The sequence below is a fragment of the Macaca fascicularis genome, chromosome 7 (genome assembly GCF_037993035.2).
Source record: "Macaca fascicularis isolate 582-1 chromosome 7, T2T-MFA8v1.1".
In the NCBI taxonomy this organism is placed as follows: Eukaryota; Metazoa; Chordata; class Mammalia; order Primates; family Cercopithecidae; genus Macaca; species Macaca fascicularis.
In genome coordinates this window covers 119,905,590-119,929,389 of record NC_088381.1, presented here as the reverse complement: position 1 = coordinate 119,929,389, position 23,800 = coordinate 119,905,590, and the positions used below count along the sequence as shown (strand labels likewise).

The window sequence follows — 23,800 nt, the reverse complement described above, 5'->3', positions numbered from 1 at the left end:
ATGGTTGTATAACACTGAATATACTAAATTGTTTAATTATGTACTTTAAATGGATGAATTGTATGGTATATGAATTACATCTCAATTGAAGACTGGGCATGGTGGCTTATGCCTGTAATCCCAGCACTTTGGGAGACTGAGGTGGGTGGATCACCTGAGGTCAGGCATTCAAGACCAGCCTGGCCAACATGGCGAAACCCTGTCTCTACAAAAGAAAATAAAAAATATATAAATATATACACACACAAAAATTAGCCAGGTGTGGTGGCTTGTGCCTGTAGTCCCAGCTACTCAGGAGGCTGGAACAGGAGAATTGCTTGAACCCAGGAGGCGGAGGTTGCAGTGAGCCGGGATTGTGCCACTGCATTCCAGCCTGTGTGAGAGAGAGAGACTCTGCTTCAAAAAATAAAAATAGAAGCAAACAGTATTAGAAACAAAACTCTAAAACCATTCTCATCGGGCACAGTGGCTTGTACCTGTAATCTCAGATACTCTGGAGGCTGAGATGGGAGGATCACCTGAGCCCAGGAGTTTGAGACCAGTGTTGGCCACATAACAAGACCTGTCTCAAAATAAGCAGTGGTTCTCAAATTTCAATGACCATTAGCCTCACCTGTGAAGACTGATTTTAAAATGTTCTAAGCATATCGTACCACAGAAAGACATGCAGGAAACTTAAAAGCATGTTGCTCTGTGAAAACAGCTAGTCTGATAAAGGCTACATACAGAATCATTCTAACTGTGACATTCTGGAAAAGGTTACACTCTAGAGACAGTAAAAAGATCAGTGCTTGCCAGTGGTTCGGGAGGAAGGAGGAGAAGGATGCATGGGTGGAACACGGGATTTTTAGGGCAGTGAAATTATTCTGTACGATACTGTAATAGGCCATTATGTGTTTGTCAGTCTATAGAACTGTCCAACACCAAGAGAGCCCTACTGCAGACTATGGGCATTAGTTAATAATGTATCAATATTGATCGGGGATAACAAATGCACCACACTAATGCACAATGTTAATAGGGGAAACTGCACATTGTGGGCGGGGGGGATATGGGAGCTCTGTACTTCCTGCTCCATTTTTCTCTAAATGTAAAACCATCCTAAAAACCAAGGTCTTAATTATTAAAAAATGTTTCAAGAAAGCCAGAGGATGAGCTTGTGAAGTCAGGGAACTCTACAGATGGGGAGTGGCTTTGTCAGATCAAGGGGACATTTAGTTCTGAAAACCAGGTCATGTTTTCCCCTGGAATGTGAGAGCCACACAAGGAGAAAAAAACCATCTTCATTCACAGCCACTGTATTGAAACTGTTGAGCCCAGAGTTAGCTCCTCAGCGAGGTGAATCTGTAAGTAATACACAGTTCTGTGCTTTGTTACTGGAGCTGAGGGCTCCTTAAGCCTCAGCAGGCTCAATAAAGAAGTGTTGCTTCAGCAATAGGACAAGATTAAGGTATCAAGACGGGACTCTTTTCTAGGATGTGGAAGTGACTTGTAATGAGAATCCCAAGGTGGTTTGGTTGATTGGTTTTAAGAAACTTGGTTGGGAATGTAGGCACTGGGTGCCCAGAGATGGGATTGTAAGGTAGCAAATGAACACATGAAAATGTGAGTTGATTTTAGGGGAACATGTAAGTTAGAAAGGGAAAGATTGCTGTACTAGATTTCTCAATGAGAGATTTAAAACTACTGGGGAGAATGGTCTTTACCTTTAAATGTCCGGGTCAGCCCTGTGTTGGGTGTAGGCATCTGATCTGTAAAAGCAACCGTTCGTGAAATAATCTCCTAGGCTACGGAGTCCCATTCAGATTCTGGAACCATTTAGGAAAAAGATGTATCTCTGGGTATATTTTTCCTAGAAGACATACCAAATGAGAGTAAGAAAGGATCAGAGAAAGCAAACTGGCAGGTACCAAGTTGCTTGTTTTCTTTAGAATTTTATGATTTTCCCTATCACCCCAGTCAAGTAATGTCAAAGGATGATTTACTTGGTGCCAAGTACTGTTCTAAGCACCTTACATGAATTAACTCATTTAATCCCCACAGCGACCTCTACCCAATGGTGGGGTAGGGGTGGGGTTGTTATCCCATTTTACAGATAATGAGACTGAGGTATAGAAATGAAGTAATTTGCCTGGTCATAGTAAGTGGTGAGCTGGGACTCAAGGGCACTGGCTCCAGTATGCACACCCTTACCCCTCATGGCTCTGATATTCCACACTGGCCTCATGACTGCCTCATAATTTAGACCAAACTTTAAAAGAGGCAATGTGTGTCTTTTAAACCCTTTGTGTTTGAACCCTACTTCATCCACCCACAGCAGTACTGTTCGTTCTACCTGAATAGGAGGAAAAAAAAGACAACAAAAAAGAAACACCAACAGACAAGTTTTTTCTTTCCCCTGTTGGTGCATAGCAGTATCTTCCTAAGAACTGCTCACTTTTTCCGGAGGGAGCTATCATCTGGTTGGAATTCATGGGAAACAGCACAGCTGTCCACACCTGATGTGGCTGTGGCACAATTTCCCAGGGCAAGGCTGCAGAACTGGGGTGTCTTTCCCAGTGAGTAATCGAAGCCTCTGTCCCTCGTTGACTTCCCAACCAGCAGTGCCACCCCCCACCAATTGTTTGAGCTTTAAGTGTGAGCTAGCCGTTTTTTTTTTTTTTCTCGTCGTTTTGTGGGGGTCATAAAACAGGATCCAAAAATCCTTCCTGTCCTTCCACTTCAATGGTCGTTTTGGCAAGTTGAGGAGGCTCTGGGCAGAGGGCCGTGCAGTGAAGCTGAACGGACTGTTCCTTTAAGGAAAACCGCTCTTCCCCTTGATTAAATGAGTAAATTAGTTCCAGATCCTCTGCTGGAGAGTTGAGCAGTTTAAGAGGGTGAAATAGAAAATGTCTTAAGAAGGATACTGCTGTTCTTTACTTACTATAATAGGAGAAAAGCTTACAAGTCATAGAGAAGGAGTCGTGAAATGGTTTTAGAAATGTATTTTTAAAATGTTTTGGGAAGCCAAGTTCAGCGAATGGGGCCCAGTGCTCAGAAGAGCGCCATGCTTGGTTTAATGCTTTACTTTGAACCATGGGCTCCACATTTTCATTCTGCACTAGGGATTGCAAATTATGGAACTAATCCTGTAAGTGACATACGTTTTAAATCAGTATTGAGTAATTAGGGATACTTTCTTCTCAATTTTAGATAGGATAATATAGCCCATCCAAGTTTGCAAGTCAACTTTTGAGCTGAGTTTTTGTTTTTGTTTTTTTCTTGTAATGCCTAACAGGGTGGTAGGCTCTTGATGTCCATGTGAACTCACTAATCTTTGCTGGAATGTGCCATGGTGAAATTTTGATGCTGGAAAGTACTGACTAAGAAGGCTAAGCATTAGTATCTATAAATTAAAACATGTTGACGATTACTTCCTGCTTTGGTGGGGTATGCCAGGCATTTTGTACAGAATCTGCCTAAAATGGAAAAACAATAATGGGGGAGAATCATATTCTTGTCTTACATTGGGTCCTCATGGATGAGGACATGACCTTGTCCTCAGTTATAACCTGTTGAGGGACTGACTCAGGAACCTGGTCTAGGCTCAAGTTAACTTGGCAACCACAACCCCAGCGTAGTGCCTCCTTCCTGTCAGCCAAGAGATCCAGAGGAACAGACTTCCAAGGATGTCTGCATGCTTCAGGGAGCTAGGCTTATGCTTACATAGTTCATCAGGTTTAAAAAGTGCTAGAATTTTTTGTTGGTCCTTTGTTTTGGCAAAGATTCTGTTACTCCGGCCAACAACATTATGGTGAACTGAGGATAAACCCCATAGCCCTCCTTATTTTCAGCCAATAATACGGGAATCAATAATATGGGAATATTCCACTCCAAGAATGCACTGTGGTGTTTCTTATAAAGTGGGTTGGAAAGGGTTTGCCAGAAAACAAGGTTGTCTCAGCCAAGGCATCGCAGCTCACAGCAGGCTATGAGAGGGCACTTGGAAGAGCCATAGCATGGGCAGTAGGGCAGGCACTGGGAAGAATGCCAGACACTCTGAAGGACTGGGAGTGAGTCCAGTCTAAGAGGTTGGCTGCAGCAGTCAGCACTTGGGATCTAGACTAGGAGTCACTTTGGGCAAGTCTCCCCCGATAGCAGTAGGGTTGTGGTTGCCGAGTTGAGAGCATAGACCAGGTTCCTGAGTCAGCATCTGTTACAACGGAGAACATCAGGGTCATGTCCTCACTGAAGGCTCAGTATAAGACAAGAACCTGATTCTCTCCTGTTGTTGTTTCTCCATTTTAATAGAAGATTCTGTACAAAGCAGGGTGGGGGACATGGGTCAGAGTGAAATGATAGAGAATCCAGGAGGAGGTGGTAAAACGGGTAGTACTGCCAGAGTCTGCCTACAGATGCCATGATGCTGGTGTCTGGGGGTAGTGAGAACTGGCAAGCAGCACGGGACTCAGAGGATGCTAAGCTGGCTATCAAGACCAGGGCCTCAGGCACAGAAGTATGAGGCAGAAGCCTGAGTTATTACAACTTAGATGGAGCCCCCTTCGTAGCAGAGATGGCTCAATGTAGAACCTGACAGGCTTAGCCGGGGCTCTGGAAATTTTTTGAGTCTAAGATTAGAGTTAATTCTAGGGACTGAGATTGAGCTAGAACCTCAAATAATGATGAACAGTGGCCCCACTGAGAAGGCAGAAGGAATGCAGTCAGTAGAGACTGGGTAGACCTGCCAACGGGGAACTGCCTTTCAAATATATTCTGTTGGGTTTTGTTAATTTTCTTTAGCAGGATTGGCAAATGTACATATTCTTATTTCCATTTGACATGGCAGAATTGGGAGTACACAGAAGTGCTCGAGTTGATAGATTCATTCTACCTGAGCATCTGACACTCCTTCCAATACCTCTATGCCATTGGTAGACGAGATAACTTCATGAAGTTCCTTCGGCAAGGGTTGCAGCAAAGCGGTGGAAAGCATGGGCTACGGAGCCAGATTGCTAGGCTTTTATTCCAGCTCCATCCACCTCTTCTGACGGTGTTACTCTGGGCAGGTTATTTGGCCTCTCTGTGATGCAGAAGTGGAGATAATATTTTCCTCACCATGTAGTTAAGAGGATGTAATCAGGCATTCTTCTGTCTGTTTAGAACAGTGCCTCACACGTAAATGCTCAATGAGCATTGACTATTATGTAGAAATAAATACATCTTTTTAAGACGTGGTCTTGTTCTGTGACCTAGGCTGGAGTGCAGTGGCACAATCGTGGCTCACTGCAAGCTTAAGCTCCTGGGCTCAAGTCATCCTCCTGCCTCACCCTCTGGAGTAGCTGAGACTGCAAGCATGGGCCACCATGCTCGGCTAATTTTCTTTCTTTCTTTTTTTTAGTAGAGATAAGGTCTTGGCATATTGCCCAGGCTGGTCTTGAACTCCCGGCCTCAAATGATCCTCCTACCTCAGCCTCCCAAAGTCCTGGGATTACAGGCATGAGCCACCATGCTCAGCCAAAATAGACTTCTCTAGGGAAGGTTTCAGTTGTTAAGTAATCGCTACCTAGTGAGTAGATGGATCCTCGGTCAGGCTACTCCTGAAGAGTAAATACTGGGTAAGTCATTCCCGTTTAGTCTTAGGAATCTTTAAACAGCAAGATGTTTTTAATTAATTGGATTTGCCCATAAAAATTGGGAATTTTAGTAAGAGATCGAGAGATTTAGAACCAGGAAGTTGGAGTCTGAGTCCTTGCTGTGCCACTTCCTGACTTTGTGAGCTTGGGCAATTTTCCCATGTCTCAATTTCCTTATCTGTGAAAATGACCCATAATGGGGATAACAGCTCACCACACAGAATTATCCCAAGAATCACAGGAAATAATAGAGCAAAAGCACTTTTAAAACAGATGTGTTGGGCGTTTTTATTCCCTGGATGCAAACCTACTGAAAGCAAGTAAAGGTACTAGTTGTCTGTAGGGTAGGCAATAGGAAGCCATGCTGGAGTTTAAAACTGAAGTGCAGAAAATCCCTAGCTTCGGATATGGATAATTGAGTAAGGTCTCCAGGTGTGTCACAAAACAGACATGCAGTCAGTTCCGAGGACTCTTCTATCTCTATCTGTGACATTCTCTTACCAATCGCCAGATTGTACTTTTATGTCCCCTCTACTCAAGCAGAGGATTCAGACCCCACTCCGGTGAATCCTTGCTATGATGGGAGCCACATGTGTGACACAACAGCACGGTGCCATCCGGGGACAGGTGTAGATTACACCTGTGAGTGCGCCTCTGGGTACCAGGGAGATGGACGGAACTGTGTGGGTAAGAGCTATGTTCTCGTGTCTCCTTCTTGTAGCCCTTGTTCTTCCTCTGCCCTCCCAGCATTATATCTGTAGAAGACAAGTATCTGTCACCTTTACAACCTCCATTGCCAATGATTTTAGCAGCTGTTAATCTGAATATAGTTATTTAAAAATTAAAGCATAGCTGTTTAGGTTTGAAAAGATGGCTTGGAGTGGAGTGGATTTTGCACTGGGGCTGTGAAAAGAAAACATCTGTTGCAATTCCTGGATGTTTTGAGTTAAGTTTTGTAATTTTGAGCCTGTAATAAGTAGTTCTTAGACTTACTAAAAATCTCATTTTCTGGTTTTCTTTAAATTTTAGACAGACATTGTGTTTCTTATATCCCCAAAAGGCAACGGTAGAAATTTTTTGATATTAAAAAAAAAATTGTTGGTTTTCTTCCAAGTATCCATTATTTTTAAAACAGTTAAAGAAGTCTTAGAATATTCACTTAAAAATGTATCTTCCTGTGGTGTTTACTTGAATGGCATGAAATTTTTACTATTTCTGGTTATCTGCAACATGCATTCATATCTGATTTTTAAGAATTCTACATCTGCCAACCATTTGTCCCATTGAAGCATCATACTGGTCAGAAAACATTGAGTTTTTAGACCCTCCACTTCCGGGACCCTTGAATTAAGCAGAATTTTTCTGTTCTCATTTCTTCTTAGATGAAAATGAATGTGCAACTGGCTTTCATCGCTGTGGCCCCAACTCCGTGTGTATCAACTTGCCTGGAACCTACAGGTGTGAGTGCCGGAGTGGGTATGAGTTTGCAGATGACCGGCATACTTGCATCTGTGAGTTCCAAAATCATTTTCTTGTGTGGCCACAATGGTGCTCTTTAATCTTGCCTTTTATCAATGTTTTGACTTCTGCTATTCAGAGGCTCTGCTATATGGTTTTCTTTAGAAGACAGTTTACATTAAAATAACCCAAAGCTGGCTGGACGTAGTGGCTCACGCCTGTAATACCAGCACTTTGGAAGGCTGAGGCAGGTGGATCGCTTGAGTTCAGAAGTTCAAGACCACCCTGGGCAGCATGGCAGAACCCCATCTCTACAAACAATACAGAACATTAGCCAGGTGTGGTGGCACAAGCCTGTAGTCCCAGCTACTCAGGAGGCTGAGACAGGAGGATTGCTTGAGCGCAGGAGGCAGAGGTTGTAGTGAACTGAGAGCATGCCAGTACACTCCACCCTAGGTAATAGAGTGAGACTGTCTCAAACAAACAAACAAAACAAAATCTCTCGAAGCTATCGCTCAGTTTCAGCCCTGTTTGTTTTCACTGTTTTTCCCTAAATTGATATTTTTGGTGTTAAGTTATTGAAGGATGCCCACCTCAGTTGGGATTTCTGGCCCAATCATGTAATAAGATGATGAACCTCTCTAGTAAACACCTCCAGCTCTTTAGATAGAGCCTAAAGGATTTTTCAAATTAGAAGAGATGGATTCATCATTCACTGATGCATGTCCTACTTGACTGGCTAAAGAGCTCCTTCTGTAACCAAATTACCCCTTCTATATTTCCAAAAAATACTACAGACCTAAGAATGGATCAAAAGAACTATCCTAATTCATCCCATTGATAAAGCTGGATGAGAGTAAAGAAAATGCACTCTTTAGCCAGGCATGGTGGCTCACGCCTGTAATCCCAGCACTTTGGGAGGCCGAGGTGGGTGGATCATGAGGTCAGGAGTTCGAGACCAGCCTGACCAACATGGTGAAACCCTATCTCTATTAAAAATAGAAAAATTAGCTGGGCGTGGTGGCTTGCGCCTGTAATCCCAGCTACTCACGAGGCTGGGGCAGGAGAATCACTTGAACCCTGCAGCTGGAGGTTGCAGTGAGCCGAGATCGCACCACTGTACTCCAGTCTGGGTGACACAGTGAGACTCCATCTCAAAAAAAAAAAAGAAAAAGAAAAGAAAATGCACTTTAATTCACTGGGATAAGGAGGGGTAGAAATGATAAGAGAAACCGTGTGTGTGTGTGTGTGTGTGTGTGTGTGTGTGTGTGTAGCAATTGCTCTGGAGTGTTATAAACTTTAATTGAGGACTGCTTAGGTGATGGGTTTTTGTGCTTAATATTTTAACCACAAATTCATACCAGTACTTGAACTTTAATAGCATACGAACCATCTAGGAATCTTGTTAAAATCCCAGATTCTGAATCACTGCCCCTGGAGTAGGGTCTGAGAACCTGCATTCCCTGGTCTGTTGCTGTTGGTCTGTGGATCATGCCATGAGGAGCAAGGCTCACCCTTTGCAGGCCTAAACTCTTGGGCGCCCTTGCCTTCTTCTCTTTTCAGTGATCACCCCACCTCCCAACCCCTGTGAGGATGGCAGTCATACCTGTGCTCCTGCTGGACAGGCCCGGTGTGTTCACCACGGAGGCAGCGCGTTCAGCTGTGCCTGCCTGCCTGGTTATGCTGGCGACGGGCACCAGTGCACTGGTGAGTAACTGCGGGTCAGCTTCAGTGAGTGGAAAGTCGCCTTGGATGCACATCCCCACATAGATGGAGATCTCCCAGAAAAGACAAAGGACTTCCTTTGATTCTAACAGCCTTGTGGCTGCCAAAATAGCGAGGAAAAAAGCATCCTTTGAATTAGAAAGGGGAGCCAAGGGTGATTTCCTGTGGACTAGATGGACGAGCATATATGGCTTCCTTGGCGGAGACATTCCTGTAGCACTCAGGAGCTTCTAACATTGGTTCCTTGGAGCCAGTGCAGACTGGAGGAATTTAGGGAAAATTGCATACCTTCCTGTTAGGCACTCTCCACCTTTCAATCTCTTTGGTTAATGGCTTAATTCAACACTTATGATTGTGCCATTCTCCTGCTTTAAGTGATATTTTAATCTATCTCTAAACACATATATGATTTCTAATTTTTCTCTTGCAAAAGAGAGAACTCCACACATATAAAAAGACACACATATCGAAACTTTTCTCCCAGAAATCTATCTTTAAGACTTAATGCAGTATTTTATAAAAGCACCAAATCATTTGCAAGGCTAGCCATTGCAATTTAACTTGGAAAGAACGTGTGAGGTTGTTATTTAAAGGTTAGACATAACTCTCTGAGTATAAAATGTCCATGAAACTAGGATTAGGAGTACTTTAAAATAGAAATCATTCAATAAATCTACTTAAATCACAAAAGGTTTTCCAAACATACCCTGTGCTATGTGATGAGATTGAAACTCGGTTTCATGTGAGTCACACACACAGGGTGTAAAACAACACACTGGGGATGAGAGAATGGTGGGAGAAGTGTTTGGAATGGGAACGGGCCTGCTGGGGAACATGAACCTTAAAAGGCAGGCTTTCCCCTGCTCCTGGTGTTGCTGTCTGCATCTGCTGCCATCCACCCAGGCCCACTGAGCTGATGTGCTAAGAACAGCTTTGCAATTCCTGGGAGCTTTATACCAGATCCAAATAGCATGGGCCTCCTTCCTCCTCACCAGATGTTTGATTCTCATCCTTCTGCCATTCCATTTTCCCTTTTGGTTTCAGCAGGATGGGCTGAGTGGACAGCAGGCTGAGGGCATGCGTCACTGACAGAACAAAGGTCACTGTGACAGCAGCTCAGCTCTCCACTTCTCCCTGGATGGGGCAGGTGCACATGGTGGTTTCTGAGCCTCATCCTTACTCTTTCTACTTGTGCTGTACAGAAGCTCTGCTGCATGGTTTTCTTGAGCAATTTATGCTGAATTAACCCAAAGCCGTGACTCAGTTCAGCCCCCTGCCCTTTTTTTTTTTTTTTCCTAAATAGATATTTTTGGTGGTAGTATTGAAAGTTGAGGCTATGGCTTGAATATTTGCCTCTCCAAAACTCATGTTGCAACTTACATTCCAATGTGGCAGTATTGAGAGGTAGGGCCTTTCAGAGGTGGTTGGATCATGAGAGCTCTGCCCCTATCAGTGGATTAATGAGTTATCATGGGAAGGGAACTAGAGGCTTGATAAGAAGAGAGACCTGCCTAAAATAACATGTTAGCACACTCAGCCCCCTCACTATGTGATGTCCTGCACCACCTCAGGCCTCTGCTGAGAGTCCCCACCAGCAGGAAGGCTGCCACCAGATTTCGCCCCTTGACCTTAGACTTCTCAGCCTCTAGAACTATAAGAAATAAATTCCTTTCCTTTAGCAATTACTCAGTTTCAGATATTCTGTTATAAACAACAGGAAATTGACTAATGCAGATGGTAACCCTCAGTTGGGATTCCTGTGTGTCTTGGTATTAGGCCCAGTCATGTAAGAAGACTATGGACCTCTTGAATAAACACCCCTAGCTCTAGATAAAGAGTATTTCCCAATTAGAATGAGGTAGATTTGTAATTCACAGATGTTTGTCCCACTTAACCAGCCAGGAGCTCCATCTGTCATAGATATACTGGTGAGAAAACACTGAGTATATCTGTAATAGATATACTCTTTACAGATACCCTCTACAGGTATGGAGTTCAGGGTGAGATGCCAAAGCCTGACAGTGGGAATGATGCTTTTCCTTCTTGTGGAACACATCATTTGGTTTGGTTTAACCCTAGTACCAGCTCTAAGAAATGTGAATCCATTTGAGAAAAATCTTGTCTGTAGAATTTCTTATTTAAACATCTGGCTGCTCAGATCAGCAGAGATGGTGCTTTTAAAATATTTAATTCCTTAGTGTTCTGGTTTAAAGCAAAGAAGTTGAAATTAATTTCAGCCTAGATATGATGAGTGTTAATCAGAATATTAATTTAGATGCTGCATGCTTTGATCACTTCTAAAATGATTCTTCTCTCCCTCCTTTTTTCCTTTATTTGTCCTGCAAGACTTTGGTTACCTTCTGGGGTCATGTTAGGGCGCTGAAATTGGCTACTTTTTCATATTGGGAATTTAAGTATTGTCTTTTATTTGCCCTCTCTATTTTTGCCATTTTCAATTGTCCCTATTTTATTTCTGGCTCTCTGCTTTTAGGATTTTATTTAGGCTCTCTGCTTTAGGTTATCTATTGCTGTGTAATAAATTACCCTAAAGTGTAGCAGCTTCAAACAATAGACATTTAGTATCAGTTGTCCAGGGACCTGGGAATGGCCCAGCTGGGTCCTGTGCTTTAGGATCTCTCACAAGGCCACAGTCAAAGTGTCTGGTGGGTCTGTGGTCTCATCTGCAGGCTTAACTGGGGAAAGATCCACTCATGGTAATGGGCAGGATTCGGTTCTTTAAGGACCATTGGATTGAAAGCCTTGGTTCCTTACTGGTTGTTGGTTGCCTTCAGTTTTTTGTCACTTGGGCCTCTCTAACATGACAGCTTACTTTATTAATGCCAGAGAAAGTCTGCTAGCAAGATGGAAGTCATAATCACAAAAATGACATCCCTTCAATGTTGCTTTATTGATTAAAAGCAAGTTACTAAAAGGGCAGGGATTACACAAGACCATGAATCCCACTAGGTAGGGATTGCTGGGGGCCATCTTAGAGGCTGCCTACCACAGCCACTTACCATGTGGCTGCCTTCTAAACTTCCAGATTGTGGAGTAGTAGAGAATGAATGGTCATTTTCCTAAAGACCCGTGCATAAATCAGGCTAGGCTAATCATGAAAGGAACTTGAAGAATAAATATAGAAATATAGGTGTATGTGTGCATATTTAAAGGCATTCCATAGTACACATGTGTCTCAGTGACAAAGAATAGAGGCTGTATTTTGTGGGAGCTATGCATTGTTAAAGCACATGTGCTCTTTTACTCCATCAAACTAACAATAAGGGGGTGTGGGAGTTTTTCTCCAGCCACAGTTTGTTAAAAACCCGGCTCCCTGGAGAGGCTGCACTTGGATTTGGGTTCTCAAGTCTGGTCTGAGTCACTGGCCAGGAGGCTTTTATCCAAGTAGAGTTAAATCTTCTGCAGCTTCCCTCAATCTGGAGTGATTTCAAACTTGTGTTGGTGTGAGCTGGATATTTCTCAGACATGTTTGTCCTTTTGGATTGTTGTGACTTGGCCAGGTGCAAAAGCAAATTGTCTTGAGTTGGGACCTTCCCAGGAGGAGCAAGTGTGAGTGGAGGAAGCTGGGTTACAGATGGCCCATTACCCAGAGTCATCATTACTCAGGAGGGGCCTAAGGGTAGATACTGACATTATTCTTTCTCGGGTTTCCTGGTGTTTTTTCTTTTCTTTTCTTTCTCTTTTCTTTTCTTTTCTTTTCTTTTCTTTTCTTCTCTTTCTCTCTTTCTCTCTTTCTTTCTCTCTTTCTCTTTCTCTCTTTCTCTCTTTCTCTCTTTCTCTCTTTCTCTCTTTCTCTCTTTCTCTCTTTCTCTCTTTCTCTCTTTCTCTCTTTCTCTCTTTCTCTCTCTTTCTCTCTTTCTCTCTCTCTTTCTCTCTTTCTCTCTTTCTTTTTTGAGGCAGGGTCTTACTTTATCACCCAGGCTGGAGGGCAATGGTGTGATTACAGCTTACTGCAGCCTCAGCCTTCCAGGCTCAAGTGATCCTCTCACCTCAGCCCTCCAAGTAGCTGGGACTACAGGTGCATACCACCATGCCCAGCTAATTTTGGTATCTCTTGTAGAGAGGGGATTTCATCATGTTGCCCAGGCTGGTCTCAAACTCCTGAGCTCAATCGATCTACTCCCCTCAGCCTCCCAAAGTGCTGGGATTGCAGGCGTGAGCCACCACACCCGGCCTAGCTTCTCTCTTTTTTGATAACAAAAGCGTTATCTCCATTATGTGCCTGGCCAGGTTTCCTGTTCCAACAATGTAGGTAGATGTTGGGTATGGTATGGTAAAATCAGTGTGGTTATAGGAGGAGGCAAGGATGAAACTTGAAAGGAAGTAGTTTATTACACTCACAGGTCTGCAGTGGGTTCACCACATGCCACGCAGGGGTGCAATCAGCAGGGTGCCCAACTGAACAGATTATGGAGTAGAAAGAGAGTGGGACCTGTGGGCTGAAGCCTTTATTGGGATCTGGGGTGGGTTTGAGGTTAATTGATGCCAGGAAATTTCACTGGGCTCAAAGGCAAGTGGGCGGTGGTGAAGGGGCGGGAGCCTGGGGGAACTCGAGGCCAGTGGTTAGGTTTATCATCAAGCAGTTCCTAGTGGTTTTGCTCAGTATTGGGGCAGTGAGAAGGATGTTGAAGCACAAAAGCATGAACTCAAAGGATTTTTAACACATCTTCCAAACAGTTTCTTTACCAGCTTAATAGATGATAGAGTGGAGGATTGCATTGAGATTAAGCTACCTTTCATTACGTGAGTGAGAAAGGGGCTCTACTACTTCTTGAATATTTTTGTCTTTATAGCGGTCCCTACAGACCTCTGATAGTAATGACTAAGCATAAGCAGTGGCCTCCTTCTCCAATGGTGCAATAAAGTTCCTCCCTTGCCAGGGGGCTGAAAGTCTTTCCATGTTTTCTCTGTTGATATCTGAAGTCGTGTGCATGCATGCTCAGGGCCTGGAGGGACTAGCTGGACTCTCGTCTCTATCATGGTGTGAGAGGCCCTCCAAGGAGGAGTCAGGACTGCAATTCAGGGAGTCTAGATCTTTGGGGCAGGAATTTCTCACTTGTGATATCTTCAGTCTCTTTGGGGACTTTCTCCTCCTTGTTGGTCATTTCTAATAGCTTCTATCTACCTAAAACTTTAGTATCTTTGATGATGCCAACAGTATCTTTGGGGAGGAAGGCTGGTTTTTCAGATTTAGTCAGAATTCTTAGGCTGAAGGTTCTAAGCACATCAGTGATTTATTTGGTAGCTCTGGGGAATCCCCTCTCTCTTTAGTTCAAAAATAACAATAAGAAACTGCTCCATGGGCTCCAGAAATAGGCCCTGTGTCTCAGGAATTCCTGCTTCCTGTCATTTCTTGGGGTTCCTGTTACCATTAGAAGTCCTTTTAGCATGTGTATTGTGAATAGCTTTAATTTCCTGCATTTGGCTGGATGTTAATTTTTACAGCTTTAGTTTTACAGCCTCTTCCAGGTCCAAGGTGTTGGATGGTCAGGTCATCGGTTTTGCCCAGCTAGGCATTTGAGTTGCCCTGTTGAAGAGACAGAGCCAAGCTCAAGGATAATTATGACAACATTGGTTGATTTTTGGGCAACTGAGGAGCCAACCAGAACACTTGGTTTGTTTCTACCCTTGCAGATGAATTAATATCTGCTTTCTTGCCTTTGTAGGTGAAATGATGGTATCCAGGGAGGCCAACCACTCACCTGGGTAAAGACTCTGTGGGTTGCATTGAGTATTCAGAACTTTTTGGGGGAGGACTCCAAGGAACTGATATATGCTGACTAAACTCCCCAGAGACAGAAGATAGGCAGAATGCTTACTTTCTAATTATAACTTAAAAGATTCCTCTCCAGTGAACAGAATACCTTATGCTTAATGCCCAGTGTGTGTACTTAGTGGTACTCGAGAAAGAACATGAGTTACTAGAGGATAAGCCAGTGACAGCGTGGTCTGGACAAAGGGTGGTGCAGGTAACCCTAGAAGAAGTTCCATGTGGGTCATGGGAGGCTGGGTGAGGAGCTAGCCCTGTTCCCAACCCACTCACATCAAATCTAGGGCTTCAAATCTCTGTCTTCCCAGGCTGATGTGTCTCTACCGTGGGCTGCACCATACTGATGCAACACACGCTCATTTTCTAGGTTTTACCCTGATCACACCATCCCACATTTTTTTTTTCTATTCACACATTTTAAAGAAACTTTTGGTTATTACGATGGATGGAACCACTGCTTTGTTTTATTTTCAGCCAAGCCTTAATTGGACCTACACCCTTTGTTTATCCTCCTTTTACTCTGAAAGACTTCCTGTCTCTTAAGATAGCTTATCTCATCCCTTTAACCATTCAATTCTCAGAGCTGCTTTTTTTCTGCTGGGGATGGGGGGTGGGGGGGTGACTTTGTCACATCGACATTGTTGGCATATGCGGATTTCATTAAATAACAGGAATGTAAGTTGGCTTTTGTTTGAAGTGTCAGGATTTTGTAGTTTTGAGAAATATGATGGTGAAAATTAATCCTCGTGGTGCCATGTGGAGAGTGTAGGGGCCTGAATTGTTTGTACTGATATGCCCAGCAAAATTAGATTTCCATTTTCTAAGTATTATTTTAAAACCCTAGATAATATTCTTTTCTTATTTCTTCTAAAAGTGGAAAGTAAAGAAAATACCTGGCTAATGGGGGTGTGGTTCTAGATAGTAAGATTCTGATTAGGCAAGATGGAATGTGCTTCTTAGCTGAAAAATATTTGGGGCCTCATCTGGCTCCTTTGCATCTAGAGACGAATGTTAGTTACATGGAGATGGTGCCAACAACCAAAGAAAAAAAAAACATTGTTGGATATATTTGTCTTTGTTGCAGCATTGCTGAAAGGAAGTTAATGACTTGTAGTCTAAAGGTTAGTTCAAAGGTAATTAACTTCCTTGAATTCACTGTCAATGAAACATATGCTGTAGGATGTATTTTTTTTTTTCCTTTGAGTGACTACCCATTTGATTTCTACACTGAACATGTTTAGTCTGATGTGTTAACTCATATGTTCCTTGATTTTTTTTTTTTCCTTTCTATTAAGCCTACCTTTAGGTGTCAGCATTTTTCTGCTCATGCTCAAAGGTCTTCTGAAGCTGATACCTCACTGGATGATGATCCACATGTCCAAAGCCTATGCAGTCGCACAGATTGTGTGAGTGAAGTCATAGTGTTCTTTGCTTCTCTCTTCTGTTTCTGACCTCTGCAGATATAGACGAATGCTCAGAAAACAGATGTCACCCCGCAGCTACCTGCTACAATACTCCTGGTTCCTTCTCCTGCCGTTGTCAACCCGGATATTATGGGGATGGATTTCAGTGCATACCTGGTAAGTTTTAGAGGGCCAGATTAGGCACATGAATCTCTTAGCTCCTTCAAGGGTATTTTTCTATGACAGCCCGCTCTTGATTTAGCCTGATCTGAAGCCTTGCTGGATTTTCCAGGCTGTGGATTCTTTTTCCTCGGTTACCTCCTGCTGCCTAGTTTACTGATAGTTCACTGATTCGTGACATTCCTGGAGGCCTGCAGGAGATGACCCATCCATTGTCCCATCTCATAGCAGCTCTGGTTAACTGCCCTAGTGGTCCGCTTGACCTTGACGAATGCAATTTGGATGAAGTGTTGAGATCAAGCTTATTAAACAGGAGCCATATGTGCCGCTAGCCAGGGTTAAGCCTGTGGCGACCGTGTTAGAGGAGCTTGGCCAGCTTGGTGCAGTCTAGTGACTGCCGTTGGCCTGCAGCTTCTCAGACTTAACCTCTGGGCCTTGGGATGAATGAGCTTTGGCTTGTTTTCTCCAGAGTCTCTTGGGATGTTGGGCAGATGCCACGGCTGCCCCTCATTTTCCCCAGATGATAATAGGGAGGGGCTGGACTGCTTTACACTTAGAGCCAGCTAGGGACCTATGGGATGAACTGGAAGAACCGGGGAGAGACGAGAAAAATAGTGGCAAGGTATTATAACGTAAGAATCTAGGGCTCCAAAATCCTAGTGCCTTTCCATGCCATGCTGTGGGCTGGTGAAGTGGATGGGTTGCAATGCCTTCTATTTGTCTTCTGTGTCTTCCTCTGCCTTGATCCTGGAAGACTCCACCTCAAGCCTGACACCTTGTGAAGAACAGCAGCGCCATGCCCAGGCCCAGTATGCCCACCCTGGGGCCCGGTTCCACATCCCCCAATGCGACGATCAGGGCAACTTCCTGCCCCTGCAGTGTCACGGCAGCACTGGCTTCTGCTGGTGCGTAGACCCTGATGGTCATGAAGTTCCTGGTACCCAGACTCCACCTGGCTCCACACCGCCTCACTGTGGACCACCACCAGGTGAGCTTAGGCCTGGGGCTAAAGAAGCAGAATGGCACTGGTGGCAGGTAGATCATAATTCCTGCCCAGACCATGCAGGCACAGGGCCAGTCACCATCCTTCATAGCCTCTTTCCTCCTGAGAAGACTTGAATAATAGTGCGTACATATATTCGTGTTTGTGTCATAAGGACATAGAGATATACAATACATGACACATGATCTGTTACACATTGGCCTCTTAGACCCTTGTCCAGTACAAACTGGACGTTGAGATTGTGTATGTAGGTCAGACTGAGACCCACTACCTTAGACCTGTTACAGCATCTTAGAGAGATCTGACAGTTATAGAAGATCGGGCCAGACTGGCATTTTGATAAGAAGGAAAACTGCCTTCCTATGTAACTATCTCGCTTACCTCTGCCTTCTGAATGACAGGAAACAGTATGAAGGCTGTGTTAATATCAATAGGAAAAATAAGAAAAATGACACCTGCTGGTGGATCCAGCTAGTTTTCTCTAAACTGACAATCCCAGCCCTCTGTAACGTAGCCCAACATCTCAGAGGAGGCACAGGCATCTGGTTTCGGTTAGCCCATATACAATCTGAGAACATGCCTGCTACCATCTGAGCATTCTGCATCTGTGTGGGGCACGGTGATCAAGTTTCACAGTCGATTCCAACAGCAGGCAGATAAGGCAACTTTCTGTTCCTCACTGAATTATTCAGGGATGGGTAAAACTTTTTTCCTTAATCATTACAGAAAAACTTTATTTAATGAAGAGCATAGGATTGGCTTGATACCGTTTTAGCCAAAATGATTCCTATACAGCTTGCTATCCAAAGATCCATTTTTACTGTCGAGAAGGGTTCCATAAATACTAGTCTTGGCTTTTAATGTGTGAAAGTAAAAAGAACTGGAGCATTACCCCAATAGTTTTTTCCCCTTTTAATGGTGTTAATGGTTGCCCGGGTACGGTGGATCATGCCTGTAATCCCAGCACTTTGGGAGGCTGAGGCGGATGGATCACGAGGTCAAGAGATTGAGACCATCCTGGCCAACATGGTGAAACCCTGTCTCTACTAAAAATACAAAAATTAGCTGGGCGTCGTGACATGCACCTGTATAGTCCCAGCTACTCGAGAGGCTGAGGCAGGAGAATCACTTGAACCCAGGAGGCGGGAGGTTGCGGTAGGCTGAGATCGTCCACTGCACTCCAGCCTGGTAACAGAGTAAGACTGTTTAAAAATAAAAAAAAATTTAAAAAGCCAGGTCTTGGTGGTTCCCAGATTCATATAGGTAAAAATTGGTAATGGCTTCATCCATAGTCCCTCTTTGTTTCTATTTTTAGGAAAAGATTTTAAAGGTCCAAAAAAGGTACAGAGAAATTCTATTTCCCTCATGCCTTCTCTTTGAAAATGTTCTAACTCCATCTGGGATTTGAAGAAATCAGATGGTTGGGAGGTGCCTTTGGGGAATGGTTCAGAATTCGATTAAATTTATTAAGACAAGCATATGTTCAGGACAATGATTTTAAAGGGGGAACCAAGAGACTGAGAAGTGAATGACGAAAATAGGGCCGTGTTCCCTTGTGCGGACTTTCTCCTGCCTACACACTCTCTTGGCACTGGTTTGGACCCGGCTGCTATCTCTGACTGGTCTCATCTTTGATGGGGTCAGCTTCAGGGAGGGTAAGGATGCTCTGTGCCCCCGATTTCAAAATACTTAAACTCCTGCCAACCAGAAGCACAAGAGAAAGACATTCATGGTTGGGTTGAAAAGTTGCAAATAGTAATGAATGAAAGGGATGCCTATGTATGAGTGATTTGAGACACCCATTTCCCAGGAGTTAGGTGCATCTCTTTGGAAGGCAAACACACAGCACAGGGTGGTCCCTTAAAGCAAAAAAGGATCCTTGGAGGTCTGAATGTGGAGCAGGGGTGGAGTTGGGAACTTCTCCAGGGAATCCTGCAGTGTTTGAGGAAGTAGCATTTCCCTCTCTGTGTTCCATTGAGACACATTTGGGTGAAGAAGTCAGAGTCTTAACCTTCTCCACGGGGTCTCAAAAAGAGCTTTGCCTCCCATGGGTCATAAGCTACAGTGACAACTAAATGGCATTCGCTTCCCCCAACTCTGGTGAGTCGTGCAGTCGAGCTAGTTGGGTTTGAGCTCTGACAAGTTCATTCACAGTCTTTTGTGTTCCAAGAGGAACTGTAGGTGCTGGAGCCTGATCATAATGTTCCCAACTTTGTTCTTTGGAGTCATTGGAGGGTTTTGAGCAGAGTGCCATGAAATGCCTTTATATTTTAAATGGACCATTCTGGCTGCTGCTAATTGAGTTTACACTGGTTTTGCAGAGAGTGAGGGCATAGAAGGGTGGAAGCAGGAAAACCAGTGGGAAGGCTGCTGCAGAAATCCCAGGGAGAGGATGAGGCTTTTGGACCAGGGTGAAGGGGGTACAGTAGCGAGAAGTAAAGATATTCTAAGTGGATTCTGAAGGTACCGCTAAAAAGAGTTTTTGACGAATCAGATGTGGATGGTGGAAGAAAGGAGGGTCAAGGATAATCAGGTCTGAGCAGTGGAAAAATGGAGGTGCCATTTACTCCTATGGGAAAGACTAGGGGAGCATCTGGTTTGATGGTGAAGGCAGGGGGCTCAGTTTCTATCAGTTTCTGATTTCTATTATACATCTAAATGGTGGTAGCAAGTAGGATTATTGGCTATGTGATTCTGCAGACCGTACGCTTTAAGTTGCAGGAATTAAAAAGGAAGGAGAAGTACCTCCTCTTGTTTAAGTTCCTTTGGGTAGTCCTAACATAAATGAATAAGTTATCTCAATAACCTGCTGCAGCAGAGTCTGCTCAGAACCACCTGTATTTTGAACGAAGCCTCAATGGCACTGTGGAAGCAGCCTGGGAGGAAACTGCTTCGCAACCGAAGCCAGAAGGACTTTAACCACAGAGAGAGCTGTGAGGGAGGGGATGAGAGGAGGATGCTGGAGAAAGGGGGGAAAAGGGCAACATGGCAGGAAGCTAGAGCCTGCAGGAAAAGATTCAGCTTTGAGATAATCCCAGGCGCAGGGTGGGTAAAGCACTTCTGGAAACTGGGCTCTGTAAGAACCATTTTTAAGCTGTTTGCCACCACCTCTGCGATACTTCACTACTAATTCCACTCAGTTTTACCTTTATTCCATGTAGTTTTCCAGTGGGTAGACAGAGGGCGCCGTGGCATAGTTGGGCTTTTGGTAATACTTTCTAAGACGCACACTGGCCAGGCGCAAGATGGCCCTCTCCTCAGCAGGTCCTGGAGCTTGAAGCTTGAAGCAAGTGGGAAATGAATACAAATTGGCTTTAAGCATCACCTCGGCCACTGAGTCCCCAAGGATCACCTGCACAAATGCTCCGTCAGCAGAGGTGCCTGAGGTGCAGGCAGGATGGGCCTTGTGGGCCTCTCCTGGCCAGAGGGAGATCATGCCCCTTCCCAGGCTGAGTGAGCTGCACTGCTGACCTTACCTCCTCTTATTCTTTCTTGATGTGGCTGGGCCTTGATGACAGACCCTCCTGGCAAGAAAGCAGCATCAGACAATCTCTTTCTGATTCCCATGGTAGAGTACTTAGAACACATTTGCTTCCCAAGTTTGGTGTCCACGGGCTTGGCTGAGACCTGGACAGTAGGAGAAGGAAGGCCAGGAGGCCAGGCATGGGGTCTCGAGCTACATTTTGCATTCTGTCCTTGGCTCACAATCAAAGGCTTTTCTTCTTCCCTCTTCCCCATCTGCTCAGAGCCCACCCAGAGGCCCCCGACCATCTGTGAGCGCTGGAGGGAAAACCTGCTGGAGCACTACGGCGGCACCCCCCGGGATGACCAGTACGTGCCCCAGTGCGATGACCTGGGCCACTTCACGCCCCTGCAGTGCCATGGAAAGAGCGACTTCTGCTGGTGTGTGGACAAAGATGGCAGAGAGGTGCAGGGCACCCGCTCCCAGCCAGGCACCACCCCTGCGTGTAAGCACCGGGCCGCCCCCGCTCCCCTCAGCTGAACTTAAGGCCTTTGCTAGGGATGCTATCTGCTGTGGTGAAGTAGGGGGACGTGTTGGGGTCACCAGGTCTAATGAAAGAAGTCACTACGTGCTATGTTGATTTATAATCTGGTCCACGCAAGATCCCAATTTGTGTTTGGTGTCTGGTTTTTGTCATTAACAGTTTCCATAATTGGAACATCTGCAACTCGGTTCAGCAGGCAGTTACTCCCCCTCCCAAGCCCAGGGCGACAGGGGACACGTGTCACTCTGGAGTCCTAAAAGGAAGCTGACACAGTGCTGGCTCTATGTTTTTTTTCTTTCTTTCTTGAAAGACAAAAAACCTGTTCTGCTTTGTTCTGAGGGAAGTGTTTTGCTGCCTTCTTCCCTAGTAAATGGCAGATTTACATAATTGATCCTTAAAAAAACCCTAGAAATTAAAATTTCTTTTGAAGAACATCTGGAGCACATCTGCATTGGGCAAAGAACTTTTGATATTTTTGGAGGCTCTGGTATGTGGTAAAGTAACTTTTCTTCCCATCTCCCTGCCTGCCCTTGTTCCCCTTCCTCCTCTCCCACCCTCTCTCCCACAGGTATACCCACCGTCGCTCCACCCATGGTCCGGCCCACGCCCCGGCCAGATGTGACCCCTCCATCTGTGGGCACCTTCCTGCTCTATACCCAGGGCCAGCAGATTGGCTACTTGCCCCTCAATGGCACCAGGCTTCAGAAGGATGCAGCCAAGACCCTGCTGTCTCTGCATGTAAAGTGGATTTCTGCTGTGGGGGGCGGGGGCTGCGTGGCTTTCCCAGTGGGAGCCACCTCACAGGCCCTGTTGCGGTGCAGTGGACTGGGGCAGGGAAGTCCTGGAGGGTTTCTGAGCTGCAGCCCATTGGCATGGGCCCGATGCCACCACCACAGAACCAGGGCTCTCCGTTGCTGGGGGTCACCTGTCACTGACTAAGGCTGTGCTCTGGTTTGTTCATGGGGTTTCAGATATATGGAAAGGGAACTGTAGACTTGTCAGCATATGGAGGCTGTATGGTGATCCAAGGGAAAATGGACAGACTCTTACCCTAAGTCCTCAGGGTTCTCTGTATGTCATAACATCTCCATAGAAATCCTGGAAATCAGTGACAGGAGGACTAGCCACAAGGTGTGGTGTCTGCGATTTGTTGAGGACTCCCAAGTTGGAAGTCAGTCAATGACTGTCTCACCGCTGCAGCCCCTTCCCTTTCACTTTGGTTCTGTCCCTTTGACCCACTTCTTTCCTAAGCTTCCCTGACTCTAGATGAAAACTTGAGGTGTGTGTGTGACGCTGGGAGAGGAGTGGATGGCGCCTTCCCCAGGGGATGCTTGATGCTTCCTGAGCCAGCAGCCTCCCTAATGCAAGGCACCCCATTCTGGGGAGAGGGTTTTCTCTAAAATGGGGGAAAAACAAGGGTAGCTCTCTAAAACAGCATCGACACAGTGGAAAATAATCTAATTCCATTGTTGAACTTCACACTCCAGGCACTTGCTCATCCATAAGAAAGAATAGTATGGCATTCATGTTTACATTTACTTCTGTAAATGAACGACTTATTTGGTTCCAGAAAAGCTTAGAAACAGCCAGTGTTTTAGGAAGAGATGTGTTCTTTTTAAGATTCGAGTTTTTGGGTCCTATCCCCTCCCCCAAGAAAACTCTCACATTGTTTTGTAAAACTTTCTCTGGAAGAGGCAGAGACTAAGAAGTTGACATCACTTTAAGCTAACCTTCTTTTATTCTAGTCAAGTCATAGAGCTTGATTGCCTTTCTGAACATGCCCCTGACCGGGACAGGGTGGTGATGGTAGTGGTAGTGGAACTGAAAGAAACGGGACATGGGTTATTTGCACATTTTAGGGAAATTAAAGGAAAAAACTGGGACGTTTTCTCTAACCTGAGGTTATGACATGGGTTTATGAATCCCATGATTCCCTGGGTTAATGGAAGCTCATTTCAACGTGTACTCTTGCCTGGGACAAATGACCTTTTAATTTTCAAATAAAAGTGTAGTTGACCTTAGCCCTCCCCTCCCACCCCCCCACTGGAGCCAAATCCCGTTTTGTACAATCTTTCTTGTGCTGACTATGCTCCCAGGGGGCGTAAGTGAAGCCAAGCCCCAGGAGGCTGTTAGGCAAGGCAGGAACTTGTATGACCTCAGGGACAGCCAGATAATCCCTGAGTGTTGGCTTCTCAGAGCAGGAGCCTGGATTGAACAATGAACAAAGCAAGTTCTGCATGGAGTTGTAGAAAAATGTCAGACTCAGCATTTTTTAAAGACTCATTTATTTAGCAATGAGGAGAGACCTCACTAGCCAGAGGTTGGATGACCACTACTCCCTAGTTCCTTAACCCAACAAATTATAGACTTTTTCCTTCTTTTGAGACAGGATGTAGCTCTGTTGCCCAGGCTGGAGTTCAGTGGCACCATCTCAGCTTGCTGCAGCCTTGACCCTCCTGGGCTCAAGCGATCCTCCCACCTCAGCCTCCTGAGTAGCTGGGACTACAGGTGCGTGCCACCATGCCCAGTCAATTTTTTTTTTTTTAGACGGGGTCTCACTATGTTGCTGTCTCAAACTCCTGGGCTCAAGCAATCCTCCTGCTTTGGCCTCCCAACGGACAGGA

The 23,800-nt window shown here is 44.9% G+C and overlaps 1 protein-coding gene across 5 annotated transcripts in view; it reads left to right on the top strand.

Annotated features, from left to right (window-relative positions):
* The window catches only part of NID2 (nidogen 2), a 63,598-nt gene that overhangs the window by 32,310 nt on the left and 7,488 nt on the right, over window positions 1–23,800 (top strand). For 2 of the 5 annotated variants that reach the window (XM_005561257.4, XM_005561256.4), the window contains 7 exons: window positions 6,156–6,299; window positions 6,995–7,123; window positions 8,634–8,777; window positions 16,044–16,163; window positions 16,921–17,154; window positions 20,916–21,137; window positions 21,745–21,914. In XM_005561257.4, coding sequence (XP_005561314.3) covers window positions 6,156–6,299; window positions 6,995–7,123; window positions 8,634–8,777; window positions 16,044–16,163; window positions 16,921–17,154; window positions 20,916–21,137; window positions 21,745–21,914 — 1,163 coding nt within the window. Of the gene's footprint in view, window positions 1–6,152; window positions 6,300–6,994; window positions 7,124–8,633; window positions 8,778–16,043; window positions 16,164–16,920; window positions 17,155–20,915; window positions 21,138–21,744; window positions 21,915–23,800 lie in introns of all 5 variants that reach the window. The other 3 variants (XM_065548809.1, XM_015453786.3, XM_045396418.2) reach the window with 2 other exon arrangements.